The sequence below is a fragment of the Pongo pygmaeus genome, chromosome 2, assembly GCF_028885625.2.
Source record: "Pongo pygmaeus isolate AG05252 chromosome 2, NHGRI_mPonPyg2-v2.0_pri, whole genome shotgun sequence".
Taxonomy (NCBI): Eukaryota; Metazoa; Chordata; class Mammalia; order Primates; family Hominidae; genus Pongo; species Pongo pygmaeus.
Window position 1 is genome coordinate 151,497,613 of NC_085930.1, and position 24,533 is coordinate 151,522,145.

At 40.6% G+C, this 24,533-nt stretch overlaps 1 protein-coding gene and 1 pseudogene across 1 annotated transcript in view; both read right to left on the reverse strand.

Annotated features, from left to right (window-relative positions):
• Positions 1-1,012: 1,012 nt before the first annotated feature.
• Positions 1,013-24,533, reverse strand: part of PCOLCE2 (procollagen C-endopeptidase enhancer 2) — a 72,258-nt gene continuing 48,737 nt past the window's right edge. The window contains exons 5-9 of the mRNA XM_054481252.2: positions 22,485-22,621; positions 12,800-12,954; positions 6,680-6,763; positions 4,026-4,193; positions 1,013-1,600 (exon numbers count right to left, since the gene is read on the reverse strand). Coding sequence (XP_054337227.1) covers positions 1,470-1,600; positions 4,026-4,193; positions 6,680-6,763; positions 12,800-12,954; positions 22,485-22,621 — 675 coding nt within the window. The 3' untranslated portion in view covers positions 1,013-1,469. The remainder of the gene's footprint in view (positions 1,601-4,025; positions 4,194-6,679; positions 6,764-12,799; positions 12,955-22,484; positions 22,622-24,533) is intronic.
• Positions 8,511-11,424, reverse strand: LOC129034191 (large ribosomal subunit protein uL2-like; annotated as a pseudogene).

Sequence of the window (24,533 nt, forward strand, 5' to 3'; positions counted from 1 at the left end):
GCTGACGGCTCCTCAGTGGGAAAGTACAGGAGCAGTTTCTGACCTGCCTGCCAGCCCAATTTTGTCGTTTCCTTAGGCTCAGCCAGCTGCCGTAACAGAGGGAACAGAGTTCCTTTTGAACTTCTATTTTGCCACCCTTTAAATGTCTGGTCATCCTAGGGCTGGGAATTAATGTTTTCATCTAAAAGAGTATTTTCCCTTATTTCCAAAACTTTGCTTCTACCGTGGAAGAGTTTGTGACCCACGTCTTTGTTCATCCCTAATGTTCTTTCAGCCTTCTTTGGATAGGGATGGTTATCCGCTCTCCCACAGCCCCTGGCTGGTAACTTCCTACAGGGCTGGTTGCTGCACTCATATAGTTGTGCCTTAAGCAGCTCTGTGTGAATGAAGGTCCTTTTACTGTTCTTCCACTAATGAGTGAAAATAGATTTCTCAAAGGCTCTTAGCTGATACAGCCTGATCCAGTTAACTGGGGATAAACAGGGCAGCAGTGTCAAGCTCACTTCTAATTTCAAGTTCTGTAAAATGACCAATTATATAGGCTAGTAAATACTAGCCTAAGTACTAATATTTAGTACTTCACACTTCAAATCAGGATAAGAGGGCTTTCCTCTGGGGGTAGGGAAGGCTCTTCTAGTGGCAGTGAGGGCAAAGGATTTGGAATTAGGACTCTTTAGCTTGATTGTTTCGTCTCTCAGGAGACATGTGCTCTGGCAAGTCACTAAACATACCTGAGCTTCCATTTCAATTACAAAATGAAACAGCGTGGACTAGATCCCTGAAAGATGTTATTCTAGCACTAACATTCTCTGTTTCTGCAGAGAGAAGAATTATAGTCTATTGACATTACTGGATCCATTTAGTCCCTGAAATTCTTGGAATGCTCTTTTAGCAAAGTGTAAATTGATACAAAGGCAATTTTATGCATAACACTATTCTTATTGCTAAAAGGGAATATTCCTTCTACAATGTCCCACTATCTATAAAAAGAAGTTTAGTGGTTGTTCTGTAATCCTTTAAAAATATTTTATTAAGCATTGATTTAGAAAACGCAAGACAAGATTGTAACACCTCAGGGCAAAGGCTTGAAGGTGAAACAAATATCACTATAAATATTGCACTTCTAAAATCTTTTTTTGACATCTTCACCCAACTCAATTCTAAACTATCCTTTTACAGAGATGTATAAATAAACGCTTCCAAGCTGTCAACGCTTGACAGTTTTGGCTTCCTATCACCGCACTAAGTCGGCAGGTTTCCAATCAGCTGCTCCTCTGACAGCAGGCAAAGAACTTCCCTCAGCTATCTCGGAGGCCTCATACCTCCATCACGTGAAGAGTCAATCAGTCCCATCTTTCGGAATGCTCTTTCAGAATATGTAATTTTATAAGTATTTTTTTTTCTACTGAGAGAACATAGATCTTTCAAAGGCAATGGCAGAATACAGCTTAAATGGACACAGTTCACTGTTAACACTGCTTGTTTTTTAAGGCATCCAGGAGCTTCTGATTCTTGGTCTTGAACATCATGATAAAGCTGTTTGGCATGATTTTGCCTCGCCCATCTTCACCTACTTGGCCCATAATAATGTAATTTAGACCTAAAGAAAGAGAATATAGAAATTAATCTTTTTCTCTACGTATCATGTGTGAAACAACTTAGACTGTAAGTTACCTCTAGATAAATGTTCTCTTCTACATATGATAAGATTATACATGTATTCCACCTACGATAAAATCTGGGTTTTCTTGTTTTGCTTTTTAGAGATGGGGGTCTTGCCATGTTCCCCAGGCTGGTCTTAAACTACTGAACTTAAGCGATTCTCCTGCCTTAGACTCCAAAGTAGCTGGGACTACAGGCACACGCCACTGTGCCTGGATGATAAAATCTGTTTTAAGACTCTCATCAGCAAAAAGCCAAATTCAACTAGTAAGGTATTTCAGCTATGCTAACACCAGGAAGCTGGACTGAGTGGTTAGATCCAGCCATGTCCCGCTCTGCAGTGCTGTAGGTCTGTTGCGGTTTCAAATGCCTGCTATGAAGAATGCACCGCATTAACGTGAAAGACTCTCCTTCCTCGAGGGGCCTCCAGGGCTCCATGATGGGCCATCCTCAGATGGCTTCTCAGTCCCATCATGTGTCTGGATTTTCCTGGCATTTGGCAACCAATGATCCACTCTCTTATGCTGCTGTTGTCTTGAACTTTAATCAACATCTCAAACATGTATGCTATGCAAGCTTCTTGAGGGCATAGATGGATCATATACTACTTGCATTTGTACAGTTTCTTGCAAAACATCGGTGTCAAGAGTACTTATATTGGTTATACTATGTTTTTATACATTGGTGTGACTGGCTAAGTTAGGCCTAGACTGGGGCCTGAGGTGTTGGGTAACTCTGAATATTTATATTACCTCAGAAATAAATCAGAAAAAAAGGTATGTGTTAATTCCTCCTTTAGTTCCCCTTTCCCCTGGTGTGTCATAGAGAAAATGTGTCCTTTTTCTCTTGCATTTTCCTGTGTGGGTTGACCTTGTCATCACAGTGGTCTGTGAGAGCCTGAGAGTCTGGGCAGGTAATGCCGCCTCAAGGCTGAAGTGCTAGCAGCATTATGAGACCTTATAGAATCTTGAGGTGCAGTATCTGCTGCTCCTGGCAGTTCTGGAAAGAAATGTTTCTTTTTTACAGAGCCTTTGTGATTCTCTTCAGAGACTCAACATGAGGCTACTAGCCTCCTGACTTTTCTGAACAATCTGAATTCACAGTAAAGCTTGCTTTATTTTTAAATTTTTTTCTTTTTTTAGATAGTCTTGCTCTGCCACCCAGGCTGGAGAGCAGTAGTGTGATCATGACTCACTGCAGCCTCGACCTCTTAGGTTCAAGGCATCCTCTTGCTTCAGCCTCACGAGTAGCTGGGACCACAGGTGTGCACAACCACATCTGGCTAAATTTTTTTATTTTTAGTAGAGCAGAGGTCTCACTATGTTGCCCAGGCTGGTCTCAAACTCAAGCTGAAGCAATCCTCCCGTCTCAGCCTCCTAAAGTGCTGGGACAGTAAAGCTTTCTTGAAGTGGATATTCTGTATCTTTCTCTCTCTTTCTCTCTCTCTCTCTCTCTGTGTGTGGAAAGATGTTAGAGCTTATGTAGGGGAAAAATTGCAGAACTTGTGTGTGGTATGATTCCATAAGTGTATACGCCCATGCTTTATATGGATAGAAACTTTCTGGAAGGAACTTAAATTTTTTTTTTTTTTTTTTTTTTTTTTTTTGTAGAAATAGGGTCTCACTACATCACCCAGACTGATCTTGAACTTCTGAGCTCAAGCAATCCTCCCACCTCGGCCTCCCAAAGTGCTGGGATTATAGGCATGAGCTACCGTGTGTGGCTGGAAGGAACTTTTTAGAGTACTTCTAGGGAAAGGAAAAGGGTTTCACTTTTAAACATACTCTTATCTACTTATTTCAACTTTTTAAAAACCATGAAACATAAGTTACTTTTATAAGTTGTTAAATACATATTCTTAAAAAGTCATGTGCCTCTAGCCCTGGAGTAACTTTCCGTTTTTCCTAATTTCTTTCAATAAACTCACTCCCATCCATGGACTTAATAGTCCTATCTCTGCAAATGATTCTCAGATCTTTGATTCTAGCCCGGATATACCTCCCTCTTCTGAACTTTGGGTCTGCATTTCCTGTTGGCTGCTGGATATTCTTCTTTAAACCTAGACAGTACTGGCACCTTAAGTGCAATAATCTAAAATCTTTCCACCCTGCACTGCTCTGTGTGTCTATTGCCTATTGACTCAACTTCAAACGCTTCTTTCACTTGTTCATCGTGTCCACTACCCCTTCTTCTGCCACAAGTTACAAGGACTTGGATGAGAGCCCAATTCTGCCTGACTCCAAAGGCCTTCCTGCTCTGCAAGAAGTGGGCAACATATTAGCCCTGATTTTACTTCCCTAGACCAACCATGGCATGGAAAATCCATGGCTTACTCAGAGAGACCCAGTTTTCTCCCTACTCACCTCTTCTGAGGAGAGGGCACTGCTTGCAGACGACAGTGAGCCTGGCACTCATGTTCTTGCCCGCCTGCTGAATCGCCAAATTTCCCTCTTTGTAGATGTTGATGATCGAGACTGTGGCATGCAAACTCCCATCGCGAGTGATGGTTGTGATAACAGTGCCGGCTAATACTGCAGAAGAAAACATTTTGAAGTGATGTGACAGTGAAGGCAAATGCAAGCAGAACTGAAAAACAAGTTTACATTCTTCTAAGTCTCAGATACGAAACATTTTAATGTTAAAGAAAAGGCCCTCATAGAGGTTTCACATTTGCTTCTGTACATTTCTCACCAAAATTCAGGTTGGAGCTGTAATGTTACGCTGGTTGTTGGGGATTGATAACTAGAAGAGAAGCCTAAATACTTGCCACACTGTGGTCCATCGCTAAGGTTGAAACTCTTCAAAATGTTTTATCCAACTTGTGGATTGATTGTCACATAGGGGATAGTCTGGCTTACGAGGCTCTACCTATGAATACTCAAAAAGATCTTGTATCTTTAGAGGCAATACCATGCTAAAAGATTGCGCGATGGGGATTTGGGCCACTAAGATGTGAGTCTTTGTGTCGGTGTGGGTGTGTAGCCACCTTTCTGTGTCTCTCCTCACCCTTCTCTGTAGCTGTCCTTTCTTCCTAAACTTTTGTTCATTCCCTGGGTCCTCACCCCTGTCTAATTATCAGTAAAGGTCTGTCTTCTACGGTCTTTCATATTCTCTTTCTTATCCACTCTGTTTATCTCATTTAACAAGCTGAAGTATAGAACCGAGGTATTAACTTAAACTTTTTTTTTCTTAAAAAAAAAAAAACCTTTAGTAAAATGCAGTTGATTTTCATTATGTAATCTCGTTTTTCCCATCATGACACTCCGAGAAAAGAGTCTCTTTAAAGCCACAGAAGGAAAGATGCTGTCTTTCTCACGGGGGTGCGTCTGGCATTCTGGGGGCTTGAGCAAGGACAGTTCCTTGTGGTGTAGGACTTGCACTGAATATAGTTTTGTTTGTTTGTTTTTGTTGTTGTTTTTTCATGAGATGGAGTTTCACTCTTATTGCCCAGGCTGGAGTGCAATGGCACAATCTCAGCTCACTGCAACATCCACCTCCCAGGTTCAAGCGATTCTCCTGCCTCAGCCTCCCAAGTAGCTGGGATTACAGGCATGTGCCACCACACCCAGCTAATTTTGTATTTTTAGTAGAGATTGGGTTTCTCCATGTTGGTCAGGCTGGTCTCGAACTCCCAACCTCAGGTAATTCGCCTGACTCGGCCTCCAAAGTACTGGGATTACAGGTGTGAGACACTGAACCCAGCCTGAATACATTTGTTACCAGCCTTGTCCTTCCTAGAAAAATCAGTAGCAGTTCCTAGTTATTGTGACAACCAAAAAAATGCAGTAATCTAACATCTCTATCACTCCCCAGGGGAGCATTATCAGCCGGGCTGAGAACCAGTGACTGATGATAGTTTTGGTCATTTTGCCATGTAAGTGGTCACATTAATGGAATAAATCAAGTTTTGGACTTGGTTAATCTGACTCCTTCAGAATAAAGTGAACACTCACTGCTTAGGCAGTGTGCAATGTTCATAAAATCAGAATTCCTATGATGCTTTACTTTGATCCTGTGTGATAAGTGTTCACTGCAAAATTCAGTCTATAGTCAAGTGAAATCAGTGGCTCCCAAGACACAGGGAGGGAGACTTCCTGAAGCACCTCCTACAGAAGAGTAAACTGGATGTGGTAGCAATTACATGTGGTGTTGTTTTCACTTTTATGCCAGTTATTTGAATTTCAGCATGTGAACTCTAGTAAGGTTTAGGGTCCCAGAGTCTTCAGTGTCTTCACACCTTCACTATGATACAGCTCGTCTGGACTACAGAAGTCACTTCAAGGCACAGAAAAAGCAAGCAGAGCCTCTCTGGGGAAGTTTGGTTTGGGGAAACGTATTTAGGCCATAGCAACTTGCTCTTCCTGATCAGATTTGTTTTAAATGTTCCTTTTAAGCCACTGAAAAAATAACCAAGATAAAATGTATCTTTTGCTCTTAAGTAGCTATCATAGATGGTGCAATTTTTCCACTGGAAAAAGCTCTTAAAAATTCTATATCATTAAAGAACACCTCCTCAGGTTCCAGTTTGTAAGAGTTTCCAAATGGACTCCAGATTTCCAACTTTTACCTCAGTACTTTGGAAAGGCAGTACAGGGGAAATACTTGAATTTCTTCTGAGAGAGGCCAGCTTCTGAATATAAGCTTGGGTATGTTTCTAATTTACTTAAGTTGAGTTACAGATGTGTGAAAAAATACTCTGTATATGAAAAATATATAAGAAAAAAAGTATATAGGTTTTTTGCAGGAATAGTCAGCCAGAATACACAATGTGGCAGTACCATGTACCAAGAGTCAAATTATTAAGCTTATATGAAAAAAAGTATATTTTCTAAATCCATATTTTTCTTAGTTGTGAAATCTAACAATTTGACCATTCTGGTGTATAGGCAAGTATTTTCTTGGATAAATGAGCAGCATTACTGACCCTTCACCATAAATTCATAGGAATTCCTTTGAGATTAAGCATGCAGCCTCAAGTTTCTGGTTAAAGAGAAAAAGACTGGCTTTTATTTCTTACCAAAGTCACTTGAACAATAATTGCCCTCCAGAGTCCCCGTCCGTCTACACTTTTGTTGACACAAGGCCACGGTGGGTTTTAAACCTTAATTCAAAGAAGACATAAGTTTTAGGAAAAATTAATTCAAGCATAATTGGTCTTTAGTTCTGAATCTACCCATTTAAAATTATCATTTATTTCCCTGAGCCACCAATCTATCACTACAAAGAAAAAATTTAAAACCATGCAAAATAAATTCTCCATGCTACCAACTACTGCTCTAATTTCACCAGGACAACTCAATACCCTCTACTGAATTTTAAACCTGAGATCAAAGATAGCACAAATTTAGCCCTGTTCTCTTCATCCTTTATATAAAACAAACACTATAAGAAAATACAGATGTATTCTGAGTGTGTGCCCTGTTTAGAAAAACCCAGAACAACAAATTGGAACTCACAGAATGTAGGTTAATCCTTCACTTTACAAAAGGAATCATAGGGTGTTCCCCTGAGGACATCCTTAAAATATGCAATTGCCTAAACATAAGTAGTATAGGTTTTTAGAAATACTGTTCATGTGTAAAGTGTGTTACATCTGTAATTAGATGCAACCAATCACTAAATATTTATTTTGAGCCTGGCACTGGCTATAAGGATCTTAAGAACTAAGAAGTAGACAAATTTAAAAGTAAACCAAATAGACAAAACACAGCAGTTCTTAAGTACGGGTGACGTTGCCCCCAGCAGGCATTTGGCAATATCTAGAAACATTTCTGGTTATCACAACTAGAGGGTGCTGCTAGCATCTAGTGGGTAGATGCCGAGACGCTGCTGACATCCCACAGAAAAAAGGACAGTCCCTGCAACACAGAAGGATCTGGCCCAAAATATAGTCCTGAGGTAGAGAAACCCCGGGTTAACAACGTGAAAATAGTTCATCCTCATAATCAACTTAAAAATGTTTCAGAAATACTTGCTAATTATTTGTTTCTGTGTGACAATATGCTAGGAAGAACTAAACAGAACCACGGTAACAGCATTGCCCGTTGGGTGAATATCCACAACTGTAATATTGCTCTTTCAACAGGCCCCACCAACTCCTCTGTTAATTTATTATTTATCTATTTATTTATTTTTGAGATGGAGTCTCTCGCTCTGTCGCCCAGGCTGGAGTACAATGGTGTGATCTTGGCTCACTGCAAGCTCTGCCTCCCGGGTTCGAGCAATTCTCCTGCCTCAGCCTCCTGAGTAGCTGGGACTACAGATGCCTGGCCAGTTTTTGTATTTTTAGTAGAGACTTCATTTCGCATGTTGGCCAGGCTGGTCTCAAACTCCTGACCTCAAGTGATTTGCCTGTCTCGGCCTCCTAAAGTGCTGGGATTACAGGTGTAAGCCACCGCGCCCAGCCTATTTATTTATATACTCTTAATCTGTACCCCCTACTTAACTCCAAAAAGAATCTGAAGCAGACGGCAATATTAAAACATACGTAATTTAATGTTAAAATACATATAATAGCTTAAACATGCATTTTTTAAAAAGGGAGAGAGAGAAAGAGCTCAGAAGATGTTTGGAAGGTAGAGACATACCACTGTTCCAGAAGTTGGGAACCTCACTTCAGCTGTAAATTTACGGAATTAAATTTACTCAGTTAACTGAGTCGAAAAGTTGTGGTGTCTCTGATGGTGAGCGCCCTTTCCCGGGCCCATTGGGAACTGGCTGCTTCTCAGCCTCAGAAGGTCAGTCTGGAAGTGGGGTGGGTGTCCCACATGCCCTTCTTCTGCTTTGGTGGGGCCTGCCGTCTGGCCTGCAAGTCACTGGCTCTCTCCTTCCCCTCCTCATGTTAACTGTCATCTGTCTCCTTGCCCTTCACTCACAAAGCTGGTCCCGGTTCTCGGTCCTCCCTGGCTGTGTTCCCGCGATCGTTTCTGTGGGTCCACCCTCCCATGCCTGATCCCGCAGTCCCGTGGCCTCATCTTCACCAGGGACTTTCTTAGACACTCAGTTCCGGGCTCGGATGTCTTCATGCTATGGCTGTTCATTGCCAGTCTGTCAAATTTAGACCTGCTGGCATCCAGGACAGCGCTATCCCCTCCAAGCTTATTTATTTAATCACTCTATGACTATGTTTTCTTCCATCTTTGATGGTTCAATATTGGCTGCTCTCATTTTTCCCAACCCATCAACCCTGGCCTGTCTTTACTTCCTTAGCAATTTTATTTCATTTCCATGGTCCATTATTTCAATCATTTTCTACACAATGCCTTAAGGTCCCTTCCCCTCTGCCCTTCAGCCCTGTATGAATCTGCAGAGAAATCTGTTTTTCCTGTGCTTGCCCTCAGACAACTGAGTACACAAATGAGCCTTCAGCAGAGTGACAGGCTGGAGTTCAGCCTACTCTCCAATTTCTACAGCTGTTTTTCAAATTCTTTCTCATTCTCCTAACATCCCGTGCTGCCACTCCCTTCTCGCTCTCAGAGGTGACCCTGCCTTTTTTTTTTTCTTTTTGAGATGGAGTCTCACTCTGTCACCCAGGCTGGAGTGCAGTGGCGCAATCTCGGCTCACTGTAAACTCCGCCTCCTGGGTCCACGCCATTCTCCTGCCTCAGCCTCCCAAGTAGCTGGGACTACAGGTGCCCACCACCACGCCTGGCTAATTTTTTTGTATTTTTTTAGTAGAGACAGGGTTTCACCGTGTTAGCCAGGATGGTCTCGATCTCCTGACCTCGTGATCCGCCCGCCTTGGCCTCCCAAAGTGCTGGGATTACAGGCGTGAGCCACCATGCCTAGCCGACCCTGCCTATTTTCTAGGAAGAAGAGAAGCATAGCAGAAAATGTTCTCAAGATCCCCACCAAACCTCCAAGTCATCTTTATACCATCTCTCTTCTTTTCCTCCTCTGAGAGAGGGGTCACCCCCTCTGACATGGAATCATGCCTTCTGTGAGTCCTCTGGAGCCAGCCCCTCTCACCTTTACAGAAACTTTCCTTCTCAGTTTATTCCTTCTGTGTGCCATTGCCTTCTTCTTTGCTAGTTGCTCCCATCAACATAAGCAGGTTCAAGACTCTCAAAGCCTCTCCTTCTTCTTTAAGGCTGAACTTGGGGAATGAGCTACTGAACTTATTATCTCAATTTGCCATGTTCCACACTCCCCTCAGCACACACTGTCCGGGTTCTGCTGGCGGCACAAAGCCACTTACACAGATTGTGCTGGCGTCTCTGGTAGACTCCATGTCATGAAACCAAACGGAAACACTGTAGTCCTCCCTTATTGGAAGTCTCATCAACGCTTGACTCACTTACCACTCCCTTTTGAAACATTCCCTTCCACGGCTTTCACCACACATCCTCCCAGTTCTCCTCCCTCCTCCCTCGCCACTCCTTTTCAGTCACCTTTGCCAGTGTAACCTTCTCTTCAAAAAGATGGAAGTTTCTAGAGGGTTAATCTCAGCGCCTCTCCTCCTCCTGCCCTCGATCTCTCTCTAGGTCATCTCGTTCTTGATCATTGTTTCAACTATCTGTAGTTGATGACTCTTAATTTTTTTTTGGCATAAAGACAAACTTTATTGAGCCCCTCAGCACTAGTTCTCTTTCTCCTGCAGTCTTGGTTCCCCAGAGATGTCCAGTCTGGCAGGCAGCAATGAGACCCGTTTTGCAGCCAGCAGGGTCATGTCTGAGATGGCGGAGGGGATGCCAATGTGCTGGTGGTTGCCACCTCCAAAAGGATGCTCCATAGGGTTCATGGCCACATCCCATACTCATGGCCACCAGTTCCTCTTTGCCTTATATTTGTGGTAGGCTTGGCAAGCCTTCAAGATGGGTTTGTCAGCTCTGTTGGCTGAGGAGATAACCTTCTTGGAGCCAGAGGGCAGCTTCACATGGGTCTTCTTGGTCTCAGGGTTGTGGGAGATAGCAGTGGCATAGTTCCCTGATGCCCAAGACAGCTTGCTACGGCCTCCAGGTTTCTCCTCCAGGCAGCACACGATCATACCCTCAGGCATGGTGCCCACAGGGAGCACACTGCCAATGTGGAGCTGGGCCTTCTTGCCGCAATACACAAACTGGCCCGTGTGAATGCCCTCAGCAGCAATGAAAAGCTCCGTCCGCTTCTTAAACCAGTACGGATCCCAGAAGACCACCTTGGGGAGGTGTGCGCTGTGGCCCGGGTTGTGGATGATGGGTGACTCTTAAATTTAAATCTGGCTTAAATCTCTCTTTTAGTCTGGGGACCCGTGTACCCCTACGCATGGCATATCCACTGGAAAATCTCACAGACACCTCAAACCCAACAAGGCCAGAGCCTAATTCATAAATCCACCTCCGAATCCAGTTCTCTACCTCTGTGAACAGTGGCAGTATCCCCCAGCTGTGCAAGCCTGGGACCTGGGAGGCATTCCTGACACCTCCCTGACCTCCCTAGTCCAGTGAATCACCAAGGCCCTGTCACTGTTGCCCTCTCATCTCTTGACTCTCTCTGAATTTGTGCCATAGCACAGTTCACCTGGACCAGCACGAGACTCTGGTGACCCCCTGGATTTCTACAATTCATTCACCTGACAGTGGCCACAGTGATCTTTGTAAAATGTGAAACTAATCCTGAACTTTGCTTAAACCCATCAACAGCTTCCCCCACACATAGGATAAACACAAAAATACTTAGAGCATAGGAGAGAGTTTGCAAGGCCTGAAGACGAAACTAGAAAGAGAGGCTGGGGACAAAGTGTGAAAGGTCTGACATACCACGGGGAGGGGTTTGGGCTCCCATGGGGTCCAGTCTGGTAGTCACTAGTCACATGAAGCTTTTCAATTTTAAATTCATTAAAATTAACTTAAAAGTTCAGTTCCTCAATATCATTAGCCACATTTTAAGTGCTCACAGTGGCTGCCATATTGGATAGCATAGCTGTAGACTATAAATTTAATGGGAGAACAACATGGTCTACAGAGTGTGGTGGGAGCGGGATAGGGCATGAGGTCAGCAGAAAAGATAGAGGATATCAAAGATGACCCTATAAGTGAGGCTACTGATGCTGTGGACATGCTTGGGAAAATAGGTGGAGAAGTAGGTTTGAGGCAGAAAATAGTGTGATAAAAACAAGTTTGTATATGCTTTCATTTAAATAGCTACAGTCACATTGTGTCCAGGAGAGAATTACAAATCCATGCTTGCGATTTCAGAGAAAGTTTAGGATGGAGATAAAAGCAAGGGAACCACTAGCTCAATGGGTGTGAACAGATAATTCACTGGTAAGAACATGGACACCAAGGCTTATTGAGCTGAGCTGGAGAAATACAGCAGTTACATGAGGCAATACATGTCCACACCACACAGTGGCGCACTTGCAGAGTGCAAGGAAACGTTAGACCCAGAGGCGCCTGCCTGTACTCAGCCCCAGCCTGGGTGTACATGGAAAATGTGGGCAATAAAGCTGGGCTTATTTCAGCCTATTTTACATCTTAACCTTTAGTCTTTCCTTCCTGCTTTTCCCCCTCCTCCCTGGGTTTGGATTTTTAGATCTGAGGCCTGAAATCCCAGGGGGTGGAGCTGATAGGCCAGGTACTAGCTACAGAGACCCTAACTCTCCACTCCCTACATACATGCCTCAGCCCCCAGGCCAGTTTCCCAACCAGCCTCTGCACTTCGTTGAATATTGTTGTTTAATTTACTCCGATTTGAAAATAAATAAATAAATAACATTTTATATGACATTTCGCTGAGAAGCAAAAAAAAAACCAAAAACCAAAAACAAACATTGGCAGAATATGAAAACGCAGATAGCAAGGCCCTAGAACTTCAACCTAAAATATCACAATTCTATGTAATAAAAAGCAGACGACAATTTTGTCAGTTCCAGAAACAGAAACTTAAGGCTTAGAATGATCTGTGCTTCTAATAGGCTTCCTAGTCATTGTTCAATGGTCATAATTTTCTTACCTGATATTTAAAAACTATTAGCTTATAAGCATTCTTACACCCTATACCTTTCTTTCATTAATGCAGTCATATTATTCTCTTACCAAAGCTTTCATCCTATTTAACTTTAATTTCAAGTATCTTCCTCTTATTTTTTTTCTACTTTAAAAGAATTCTTATTATACTCCTAAAGTTTTTGCACAAACTTCCAAACAGGAAAACTTACCCGTGGTTACAGGGAATGTGGTGGTGACAGGCTGTGCTGTAGTTGTAGGCAGTTTTTTTGGCCTGAATTTGTAGTGACCAATAAACCCATCTGCAGTTAAACTTAAGTCTGATAAGAACTGAATAAGAAGTTCATTTCTCTCAGATACAATTGGCCTAAAAAAAGAAAAACGTGTTTTTTTATAAATACTTAAAAGTGGTGCCTCTCTGAAAATGTAAAATTTTCTAGTTTTCCATTAACTTCTGACAATAGATGACCAGTTGTTTAAACTTAAAAGTTAAAATGTTTAAAAATACCAATTCTAATAGCTAACATTTACTGAGTGTTTGCTCAGCTAGGCACTGTGCTTTATGTGAATTGTCACATTCCACCTTCACAACAACCCTATTTTTATCTCTTTTTTTATGGAATAGGCAACTGAAGTTCAGAGAGTTCAAGTGATTTACTCAAGGCCCTATAGCTAGTATGTTGGGAGAGTCAGAACTTGAACCCAGGACCAGATAACTCTAGAGACTGTGGCAGACGTTGGGACATGGATGGTTTTCAAAAGCACCTCATGATTTGCCTGACTGGGAAAAGGCAGATTCTTTGAACTAAGACTCTTGCGTTCAAGCTGGCCTGGGTTTGCCATGTTGGCTACGAGCATAAAATGGACAAATCTGGGGAACAAATTCCCACCCCCTGTAAAGATGCAGCCAGAGGGATTATCTCAGTGGACTGATTATCTTTTCTATCCACTCTGGGCTAAGAAAGCCATGCAAAGGACTTCCATTTCATTTTAAATGGCAGTTCTTCGGTATGCCTGAAATGGAAACATTTCTATTATAATCTCCATTAGCAAAATGCTGTAAAGGAAAAAAAGAAAGTGATGAATCTGTTTTGGTGCTCATGAACGGCATCATTGATTAAGAGCTCTAATTTTAGGAGCTTCCTGGTTAGCTGGCACTAAAGATTTAGTGGAGATGATAAGTGAGGCTCAAAAGCTCTCTAAAATCTTAGGGGATTACTATATTACACAAGATAGTTTCACTTAAGTTTTGCTATTGTTATTTACACAATGGTTAAAAAAATGCTGTCTGATTAATTCTGTTTAAAAACTAATTCAGAAGTAGAAAAAAATTAACAAGTTATTTAAATGAATTAACCAGTGGTTTGACTGAACACCTTTTTGAGACATCTTCTCAGCCAATCACTTTTTACACATCACGGACAGCAAATAATAAGGCACCTCTTTTTTTTTCCCCCTACTGTCAGCTTTGCTGAGTGAGGTTGGTTGGCAGAGAGGGTAGATCTACCTGACCCAACCAGTTAGAAAAACTGCGTGATATTTTCTGTCCTGAATATAACCTTCTGAGCCAGGGGATGAGATGAATCAAAAAGTGAGCTTTGTGATCTACATTTATAGTTTACTATGGGTTGAATATTTATCCCCTACAAAACTCATGTTGAAATTTAATGCCCAGTGGGGCAGTATTGAGAAATGGAACCTTTAAGAGGTGATTGGGTCATCAGGGCTCTGCCCTCAAGAATGGATTCATCCATTCATAGATTAATGGATAAGTGGGTTAATGGATTAATGGGTAATCACGGGAGTGGGACTGATGGCTTTGTAAGACGAGAGACCTGAGTTAGCATGCTCTGCCCCCCTTGCCATGTGATGCCCTGTGCTACGTGGGGACTTTGCAGAGAGTCCCCACCAGCAAGAAGGCTCTCCCCAGATGTGGTCCCTTGACCTTGGACTTTTCAGCCTCCGTAACTATAAGAAATTCTTTTTCTTTATAAATTACTCAGTTTCAGATATTCTGTTACAGGCAACACAAAACGGACTAAGACACTTCCAGCCACAAAAGTGATCAGGTTATTTAAATAACGCTTCTGAGATTCAAGCCTTTCACGAAAATATTCTATCATGCTTTTGAAAAACACTCCCATTAAATAAATAAAAACAATACACTAAACACAATTCTCACCTACAACTACAAATAAAACATGTTAATTTAGTTTAAATGACAAAATTACAAAAAAAGCACTTATAAGCAGCAAAGGAAAGGAAAGACTCAATCAGGTCAGCCCTCCTGACATGATGTTATAATTATATGATAATTCACTGCCTTTTCTATGAATTAACCTTGGGGGTACTATATTGGAAACTGAATTTTCTCAAGGAAGAGTATTTTAGGAACAAAGACATATTTTTGTTCTGCTGCAACTGAGCTTTAGGATAAATTTGACAGAATCACAGTGCCACAAATGTGCTGGGGGCCATGTTACATCTGCAAATTGTTATAAATCACTAGGTAGACAAGAGGAAATTTCACTTAGATCCACTCTGCATTGGCAAATCCCAAGAACGGACTGAGATGCTGTTTCATGTGGTATAGAGCCAGTTACTGTTAGCTGCCTCTAGTTATCATTCCATAGTCTTCCTGTCCTTCAGTCACTACAGCCAACCAAACACCATGTCTTGCCATTTTTGCCTCCTAAGTATTTCTTGATCCACATCCTCCTCTTCATTTCTACCACCCTTCTCCACCTCCTCGACGTTACCTGGACCATTGCAACAGTCTCCAAACTAGGCTCCCTGCTCACCTTCTCTAGGACGGGGGTTCTAGAGCCTCTGGTCCTGTCACGCCTGGTCTAAATTCAGTTGAGTGTTACCATCTCTGCAGCACATGGAAGCCAACTCAACCCTCCTGCCTCATCTGTATAGAGGCCCCAACTCAAGGTTTTGGCTGCAGAAATAACACACATCTCTCCTGTGTATCTTTATTAATGGAGTTACCTCTGCATGGGATGAGCTTGTCCTCCCTGCTGTCTCTAACTCCAACTCTTCCTTCAAGACTCATCTTCGAGAGGCACAATCTCCTTTCAAAAGCTTTCCCTGATCACTTGTCCAGACTGAGCCAAAGAACTCAGAAACCCACCCAGGACATTCATTAGCCAGTTTACTTACCTGCCTTATTTTGTTCCCTCCCAGTACTTTTCTTTGCAGTTTTAATTTATCTTTGTATTCCAGGTGCCCAGCACATAGCCAGGGAGGAATCAATGTTTCTGAACAGAATTCAATGGCATTGATCTACACTGAATCAAACCAAGTATGATGGGGTGCTGTCTACCTATACCCAGTGCTCCTCCTGTTCATTTTTTAACAGGGAAAAGCTCCCCTAACAGGTTTTCTCATTTTCTGCACTGCTCTAACCCAGAAGTATTCTGACTATGAAAAATATTCCTCTGGATAAGTGTTAGATGGTGAGCTGGCAGCCAAGCTCTTCCAGTCAAACCCCTGGTAAATGAGTGATGCTCAATAGCCGCCGCCGGGGCTGCCCCTCCTCCACCCTCATGGAGGCAGCCACTACCCTGAATTTTGTGCTTATCATTTTCTTGTTTTTAGCTATGGGTTTATCACACACATATGCATCACTATGCGATATATTGTATAGGTCTACATGTTTTTAAACATCATAAATGAAAGGGTATGGTGTGCATTTTTCTTTTCTTTTTTGTTTTGTTTTGTGTTTTTGAGACAAGGTCTTACTCTGTCGCCCAGGCTGGAGTGCAGTGGCATGGTCTTGGCTCACTGCATCTTCCATCTTCCAGGTTCAAGGGAACCTCCCACCTCAAGTAGCGGGGATTACAGGCAGACATGCACTACCAGGCGACATTAATTGTTTTGTATTTTTAGAGATAGCATTTTACCATGTTGCCCAGGCTGGTCTCGAACTCCTGAGCTCAAATGATCCACCTGCCTCGGGCTCCCAAAGTGCTGGGATTACAGGCATGAGCCACCACGCTCAGCCTTTTTTTTTCTTTAACCCTCAACATTATAACTATGAGATTCATCCACTGTTTTCATTGCTTTATAGTGTGCACTATAACACAATTTAAGAATTCTCTTGTTGATAAACATAGGGCTATTTACTCTCTCCCACCCTCATTACAAACCATATTGCTGAGAACATTCTTGCATACGTCTTGTGGTGCAAAAGTGGTCGTACCAATTCACACACCTTTCAAAGGTTTATTCACTATGCAGCTTTCTTCTTTTGGGAGTGCCTTTTCATGTCTTTTACCCCCTTTTATTTCCTACTGGGTGGTTATCTTTTCCTTATTAATTTTTAGGATTTCTTAATACATTCTGGAACCTAGGCCTTTGTCAAATATGTTATAAATATGTTTCCATTTGTGCCTTTTCTTTTCCCCCTTTCAGGTATATTCTGATGAACAGAAATTCTCATCTAAGTTTCTCATTTAAGTTTCTAATCCATCTGTCATTGATTTTTTGTGTGATATTAGCTAAGAATATAATTTCATTTTTCCAGAATAAAAATAGTCTAGGCCCCATTTTTCAATGAGGCCATCCTTTTCCTGCTGACTGATGGTTCTCTGTGACAGGCCCAATCTGCAGATACATGTGGATATGTTTCTGGCCTCTCCTTGTTGTTTAATTAGCCATCTACCCATTACTCTTTTAAAACCACACTGTCTTAATTACAACAGCTTTCTGGTAAGGTTCCATACATGGTAAAGCAAGTCTTCCTGCCAGGTTCTTCTCCTTCAGAACTGTCTTACTTTTGCCCCCTTCTTCCTATCCCCTTGCAATCCCATGCATATTTTAGAATTAGACTGCTAGGCTTAATGGAAAACCAGTTTTAATATTTTTAAATGATATTGAGTCTTCCTATTCATGAGCATGATATACAGCTCCATTTATTTAGCTCTTTTAAAATATATTTTAGCAAGGTTTTATAATTTTCCCTATTAACGCATTTTTTATACTTATTCCTGAGCAATATTTTTATTGCTTTTAAAATAATTTTTTTTAAATATAAACTTTTAAGTTCAAGCTATCTAAGAAAAGATGTTTGTGAATAAAATGATTTTTCCATTAAATAACATAAGTCCACAAGTCACACTTTAATCTGGTAAGGTATAAAGCTAAATTAATAAAGTTTCTAAATTCAAACCAACCTTGAATTCCTGGTCATAGAGTATTTTTTTATACATTGCTAAATTTGGCTTGCCAAGTTTTTTGTTTCAGGGTTTCTTTTTTATCATACTGATAAATGAGATTGGTCTCTAATATTATTTTCTTGTACTGTCCTTGTTTTTGTGTCAGGGTCATACTAGCTTTATAAAATTAGTTGTGGAACAATCCCTATTTTTCTCTGGAAGATTCTGTGCAGTATTAGAAATGTCTGTACCTCAAATATCTGTCAGAACTTTTCCTTCCTTGACAGGAAAACCTTTAATTACTGATTAAATTTCTTTAGTGATCATTTGGCAAATATGGCTTTTTGTTTCTCCTGTGTCCATTTTTCCTTGAAAAAAATAGAGTTTCTCCAGTTGCTGGATGTAGCGTTCTCTATTCGTCTATTAGACCAAGCGTGTTCATTGTTTTTCAAATCTTCTACCTCCTAATTTCCCATCTTTCTCTCATTAACAGTTAGTTAATCTGTTAATTATTGAAAGAGATGTGTTAAAAATCTCTACTATAATGAACTTTGTAGATCTGCCTTTCTTAATTTTTTAGCTTCATATAATCTTATGTACAAGTTTACAATTTTACAATTATTACATCTGCCGGATAAATTGCATTGTTTATCATTTATATAGCAACTATTTCTGGTAATGCTTTCTGCCTAAAATTGATTTTTTCCTGATATCAATGAAGCTATTCCAATTTTCCTTCAATTAGTGTTTGCTTCTAATCATTTTTATATCCTTTTATTTTCAAACTCTCTGTTTTTATTTTGGGGGGATGTGTCTTGTAAACAACATATAACTGGATTTTGTTTTGTTTTTTAGTATAACACTGTTTTCTATTAATTATTTGGTCCATTTGTATTTATATTGATTACAGTTATATTTATAGATATACCTATATATATATATATATATATCTAGATGGTAGATATAGTTCTACCATCTTATCTTGTGCTTTTTGTTTGTCTTTTGAGACAGGGTCTTGCTCTGTCACCCAGGCTGGAGTGCAGTGGCACGATTATAGCTCAGTGTGGCATCGATCTCCTGGGCTCAAGTGATCCTCCGCCTCAGTCTCCTGAGTAGCTGGGACTACAGGTGCATGCCACCATTCCCAGTTAATTTTTTTTAAAAAAATTTACAGATGGTACCTTACCACGTTGCCCAGGCTGGTGTCAAATTCCTGGACTCAACTAATACTTCAACCTCAGGCTCTCAAAGTGCTGGGATTATAGGCTTGAGCCACCACACCTGCTTTGTCATGCTTTTGAAAATATTTCTCATTTTTTCTTTTCTTACTTTCTTTTGCACTGAATTTTTTGTCACTTCATGTTTCCTTCCACTGTTTTGCAAGTTAAAGACTGTATTTCTACTTTTCTCAGAGGTCATTCCAAATTTAACATCAACATTTTCTTTAGCATATTATAAAGTTAATATCTTCACCCTATGCTCAACTGTTCTTTGGAATGCTTCCTTTTGCATGTCAGTCCTTTATTCTGTGATCATTATCTTTCTGCGTCCAGTACATAAGGATGCAGTGAGGGTCTGCTGGTAAATAATATTATCAGATTTCCTTCAGAATCTCTAGTCTGAATTCATTCAAGACTTATATTTCTCAATTCCCTAATTCTTTCTGTAACTGTCTCATCAGCTATTTGACACATGTACTAAGTTTCTTGTTTTAAATTATTATGTCTGTGTTCTGGGAATTCTATTTGGTTCCTTGTTAAATCTGTTCGATCATTTCTGAAAGATTCTTGTTTCTTAGTCATACTTTCAATGGCCTGCACTTTGTAGGCTATTGAATCAATTTCTTTAGGCATACTGATTTTACATTCTGTATCTAATAATTTTAAGATATATAACCTCTGTGGGTCTGACTATACTGTTTGCTTCTACTGACTCTGTTTATCTTGGCTTTCCTTTCAGTTTTGTGATTTTTTGATTAGGAGCTTATGTTCCTTGAAACTTTATAAGGATTCTGAAGCTTAAGTTCAGATGCATTCTTCCAGAGATTTGTGTTTCCATCTGTCAGCTCCTGCGGGCATTATCAACTTGGAAGCTTTAAATTAAATTCTTGACCTGTTTTTTTGGGGACAGTCAGGTAGTGTAAATTCTAACCCCAAATGTTGGCTGGTTTTTGGTTAGAAATTCTCATCGGAGACTATCCTTTCCTTCACCAAAAGCCAAGGCAAAACCAGCCAGTTTTCCTTACTATCTCCTTTAGGAAAGGGAGAAAGTTAGCTTACTTATATTGGTGTCAGCTTCTCTGGGTCCCTTTTCTATACATGCTGTGAGTCTTTGCTCCAAGCCCCCCTGGGCTGGACCCTGAGCTTTGTCTCTCGTCCACAAGCACGGTCTGTTAGAACGAAGTGCTAGGCCTCCAGGAACTGGCACATGCCCCGGGGGAGCTGCCACCTTCAGCATGTGCTTCTCTCTCTGACTTTGGGCTTCTTACTACTTTTGACCTCTGATGACTTCTCTTATTTTTTGACAACTCAGCAATGCTTTCAAAATTTTTTCTTAAACTTTAGGAATCTTGTTTAGTGTTTATTCTATAAAGTTTTTAAGGATATCTTATCTTGCATATTGCTAGAAAATGAAGCTTGAAATTACTTTTTAAAGGTATTTGGATATGAAGAGGAGAGACATGGAAGAAAAGTTAGAGCAGGACAGAGTCAACAGAGTTTATAACTTTTTTTTTTTTTTAATTTGGGAGAACTTAGGTTTATAGGCTATGGGGAAGGAATAAAAAGGGAGGTAGACGATAAACATGAAGAAAAAGAGGAGGGTTAATAAATGGAGGAAAGTTTCAAGGGAATAAAGGAGGAGGTCCAAAGGAAGACATAGATGAATGTGTTGGCTTTCAATAGGGTGTGTAGTCCCCAACAATGTCCACATCCTAATCCCTGGACCCTGTAAATATGTTTCTTTATATGGCAAGGGGGCTTTGCAGATGTGAGTAAGACTCTTCAGAAGGGGAGAGTGTCCTTTATTACCTAGGTAGGCCCTAAATGTAACCACAAGTGTCCTTATAAGAGGGAGATTTGACTAAGAAGAGGAGACAGAAACAGCGACTGAAGTGACACGCTTTGCCGATGAAGGAAGAGGGCTACAAGCCAAGGCATGCAGGCAGACTCTAGAAGCGGGAAAAGCCAAGGAAACAGATTCTCTCTCAGAGCTTTCAGAAGGAAACAGCCCTGCCGACACCTTGACTTTAGTCCAGTGAAACTGACTTCAGACTTCTGGCTTCCAGAACTGTAAGAGAATACATTTGTGCTGTTTTAAGTCGCTGCATGTGTGGCAATTTGTTACAGCAGCAATGGGAAAAGAATTATCTAGGAGCTTAGAAATAGGCCCTTCTCCAATATATTCATCTGTAAACCAAATCTGGGTATGGTCATGCTTAAATTCTAACTACTATCTTGTATGTATTAAAACATTCTTAATATTATCAATGTAAATGTAAATGAATTGAAATAGAAAATCTCCTTTAACTCAAATACGTCAATGAAAAATCATAGTAATGCATATAAAATCAAGTGATGCATATAATCTAATTATGTTTAAGCAACAGAGTAGAAAAGGGTATTTAAATTGGCATAATGGTGACTTGAAGGCAAGCTGCAGTAATTTCAGCTGTTGCTTTTACTAATATTGTAAGTGAAGTTATGAAGTATCTTGCACCAAAATACAGTTATCTATTGCACCAGAATACAGCAGAGTTAAGTAACTTGCTCAATGTCACACAGTTATTAAGTGGCAGAACTCTTGGCTCCATAAATGTTTGTTGAATAAATACATGGTACCTTCAAGGTCCACTTAGCAAAAATTTGGATAGCAATGTGAGGGGGAGGCATAAGGCCTCAAACAGTCCAGGACAGATCTCTGATAAGGTAAAAATCATTTGGGTTTGTCGTAAACTTCTGGGTTTCCTTGTCTGGATCCCCAGTATTAAGCCCCCTGGTTGTTTTTGTTTTGTTTTATTTTGTTTTCAGAATTTTCCCATTCCACTCTGATGCTTGATCTCATTCTTACAGGGCAGTGATGTATCCCGGTACCTGGCTCTGCATCTGACCCTGGGGTATCACCAGCCCTACTTGTTTCTGTTTGGCTGTTGGCACTCCTGTTAATGTTGCCTCAGGGTCTGGGTTGGCTATTCTTTTCTGGTGGTGCTGACTCCATGGTTATGGGACTTGTAGTGGTTTGGATCTGTGTCCCCGCCCAAATGTAATATAATCCCCAATGTTGAGGAGGAGCGTGATGGGAGATGACTGGATCATCAGGGCCGTTTCTCATGGTTTAACACCATCCACCTTGGCGACAGTGAGCTCTCTGCTCTCTGGTCGTTTAAAAGCATGGGCACCTCCCCCCGACCTTGCTTCTACTCTGGCCATGTGATGTGTGTGCTCCCTCTTTCCTTTCCACCATGATGGTACATTTCCTGAGGCCTCCCGAGAAGCAGAAGCCTCATGCTTCCTGTACAGCATGCAGAATCCTGAGCCAATTAAACCTCTTTTTTTTTAATAAATTACCCAGTCTCAGGTATTTCTTTATAGCAGTGCGAGAACTAATAGAGGACCCAATAATTTAACAAAACAACAACAACATAAAATCTTGCAGAAAACAAATGTGATTGGGAAACTGAACAAGAAACAAGTTTAGAGCCATAAAACTATTAAAGACATAAATAGGTGCTACTTACACAGGTGGGCTATCACCACAATACTTTCCAATTCTCCTAGCATCATTGACTTCCCCGCCATTAAACACAGCCACATAATCATATCGGCAGTAGTTATCTCGCTCCACATCAAACTTCTCAAACTTTAATTCTATAAGCTTTAGAGAAAGCACAATAGAAGTGTCAAATATTAATAGCATTGTTGCATAACCTCAAATGGAATTCTTCCTCTCCCCAGATTTGGAGGATACTACGATTTTCCTTTGTAAAAAAAGTATGCATTATGTTTAAGTGCTTTTTGTTGCATATTTCTTATTTAGTTAAAAAAAACTGTGGTATTCTTTTGCTTTTAATTGTAATCTTTCCAAAAGATCATCTCAAACTCAGATCAACTCTAGTTAGGATATTCAACTTAAGAATTCTGTTCACTTACAGCTACAAATGTATGGGAACATTATGTAACACTAGCAACCTACTTTAAGACTATAATTGGTTTTGGAGATCTATTGTACAGCATGGTAACTATAGTTAATAATAACGTATAATAAACTTCAGCATTGCTGAGAGTAAATTTTTTTTTTTTTTTGAGACAGAGTTTCACTCTTGTTGCCCAGGCTGGAGTGCAGTGGTGCGATCTCAGCTCACTGCAACCTCTGCCTCCTGGGTTCAAGCAATTATCCTGCCTCAGCCTCCTGAGTAGCTGGAGTTACAGGCGCCTGCCACCACACTTGGCTAATTTTTGTATTTTTAGTAGAGACGGGATTTCACCATGTTGGCCAGTCTGCTCTCAAACTCCTGACCTCAAGAAATCCACCTGCCTCGGCCTCCCAAAGCGCTGGGATTACAGGCATGAGCCACCATGTCCAGCCAAGAGTAAACCTTAAATGTTAACACCACCTTCCACACACAAACAAAATAATAACTATGTGAGGTGGATATGTTAATTACTTTGATTGTGGTAATCATTTCACAATGTATACATATATCAAAATATAATGTTGCACATGGTAAATATATATAATTTTCACTTGTCAACTATACCTCAATAAAGCTGCAGAGAAAAAGAAAAAGAAAGAGAAAAACAAGATTGTAATTGGATAACTGGATGTGTGTTATAGTGGGAAAAGGGGCTATATACCTTAATAGAAGCTAATAGAAATAAAAATTATTATCTAAGATGCTCCTTATATTACTGTATGTCAGGGAGTAATAGTGTGCGTGCATATATGTGTAGGAGGGTGAGCTGAGTGGATAGAGTTGTTCCCCTTTTGAGGGAAGGAGACTGACATTTCTATCAGATGTAAAGAAGTCAAATTTTCAGGACCAGTTATTCAGGGAAGTGGAATTGATGGCAGTGTCTTCTTGAAGTATGTTTGAAATGTGTGATACCGTGCACGGCCTAATCAGGGTGTGGTTATTTTTGAAGAGGTTGCATAGAAGCACTGATCTACAAAGTCAGTGTTAGGTTTTTAGTATTTCTCAATTTTTGCACTAGTACCAATAATAGTGTCCTAAATTATTCAAGTGAATAGGAAATTTTGATTAAATAGGCAATCAATCATTCCCCATACAAGCAAATGTTTAAAAGAACATTTCCAACATGTGAATGAAAGGAAATCTCACTGGATTTATTATTACCTATGACAGCTGGTACCCAATCTTGCTGGGCAGCAAGTGGGCAAGAACCCTCCTTGCTACTTCAGGGAAGATAAAGGGCATTAATTCCTATTAGCTAGAGAAGACCCAAACACAGTAATCCAGGTGAAGATGATAACAGCAACAGCATCAGAGATGGACACAAAGGTAATTTTGGCTTTGAACATAATTGCCACACATCTTTGTACTGAACTACCTTTTAAAAAGTCAGTGCCAGTGACAGGTGAATAATGCTTATTTATACTTAACACGGCTTTAAATTGTATTAAAATATTTCCTCTTTGGGTCCAGTGACTTCTCACCACTTACTAATAAAATGCTTTCCAGGTTATTAAAAAATTGGCAAACTTTTTCTACTTAGAAATTAGTCACAAAGGCTGGGCGTGGTGGCTCACGCCTGTAATCCCAGCACTT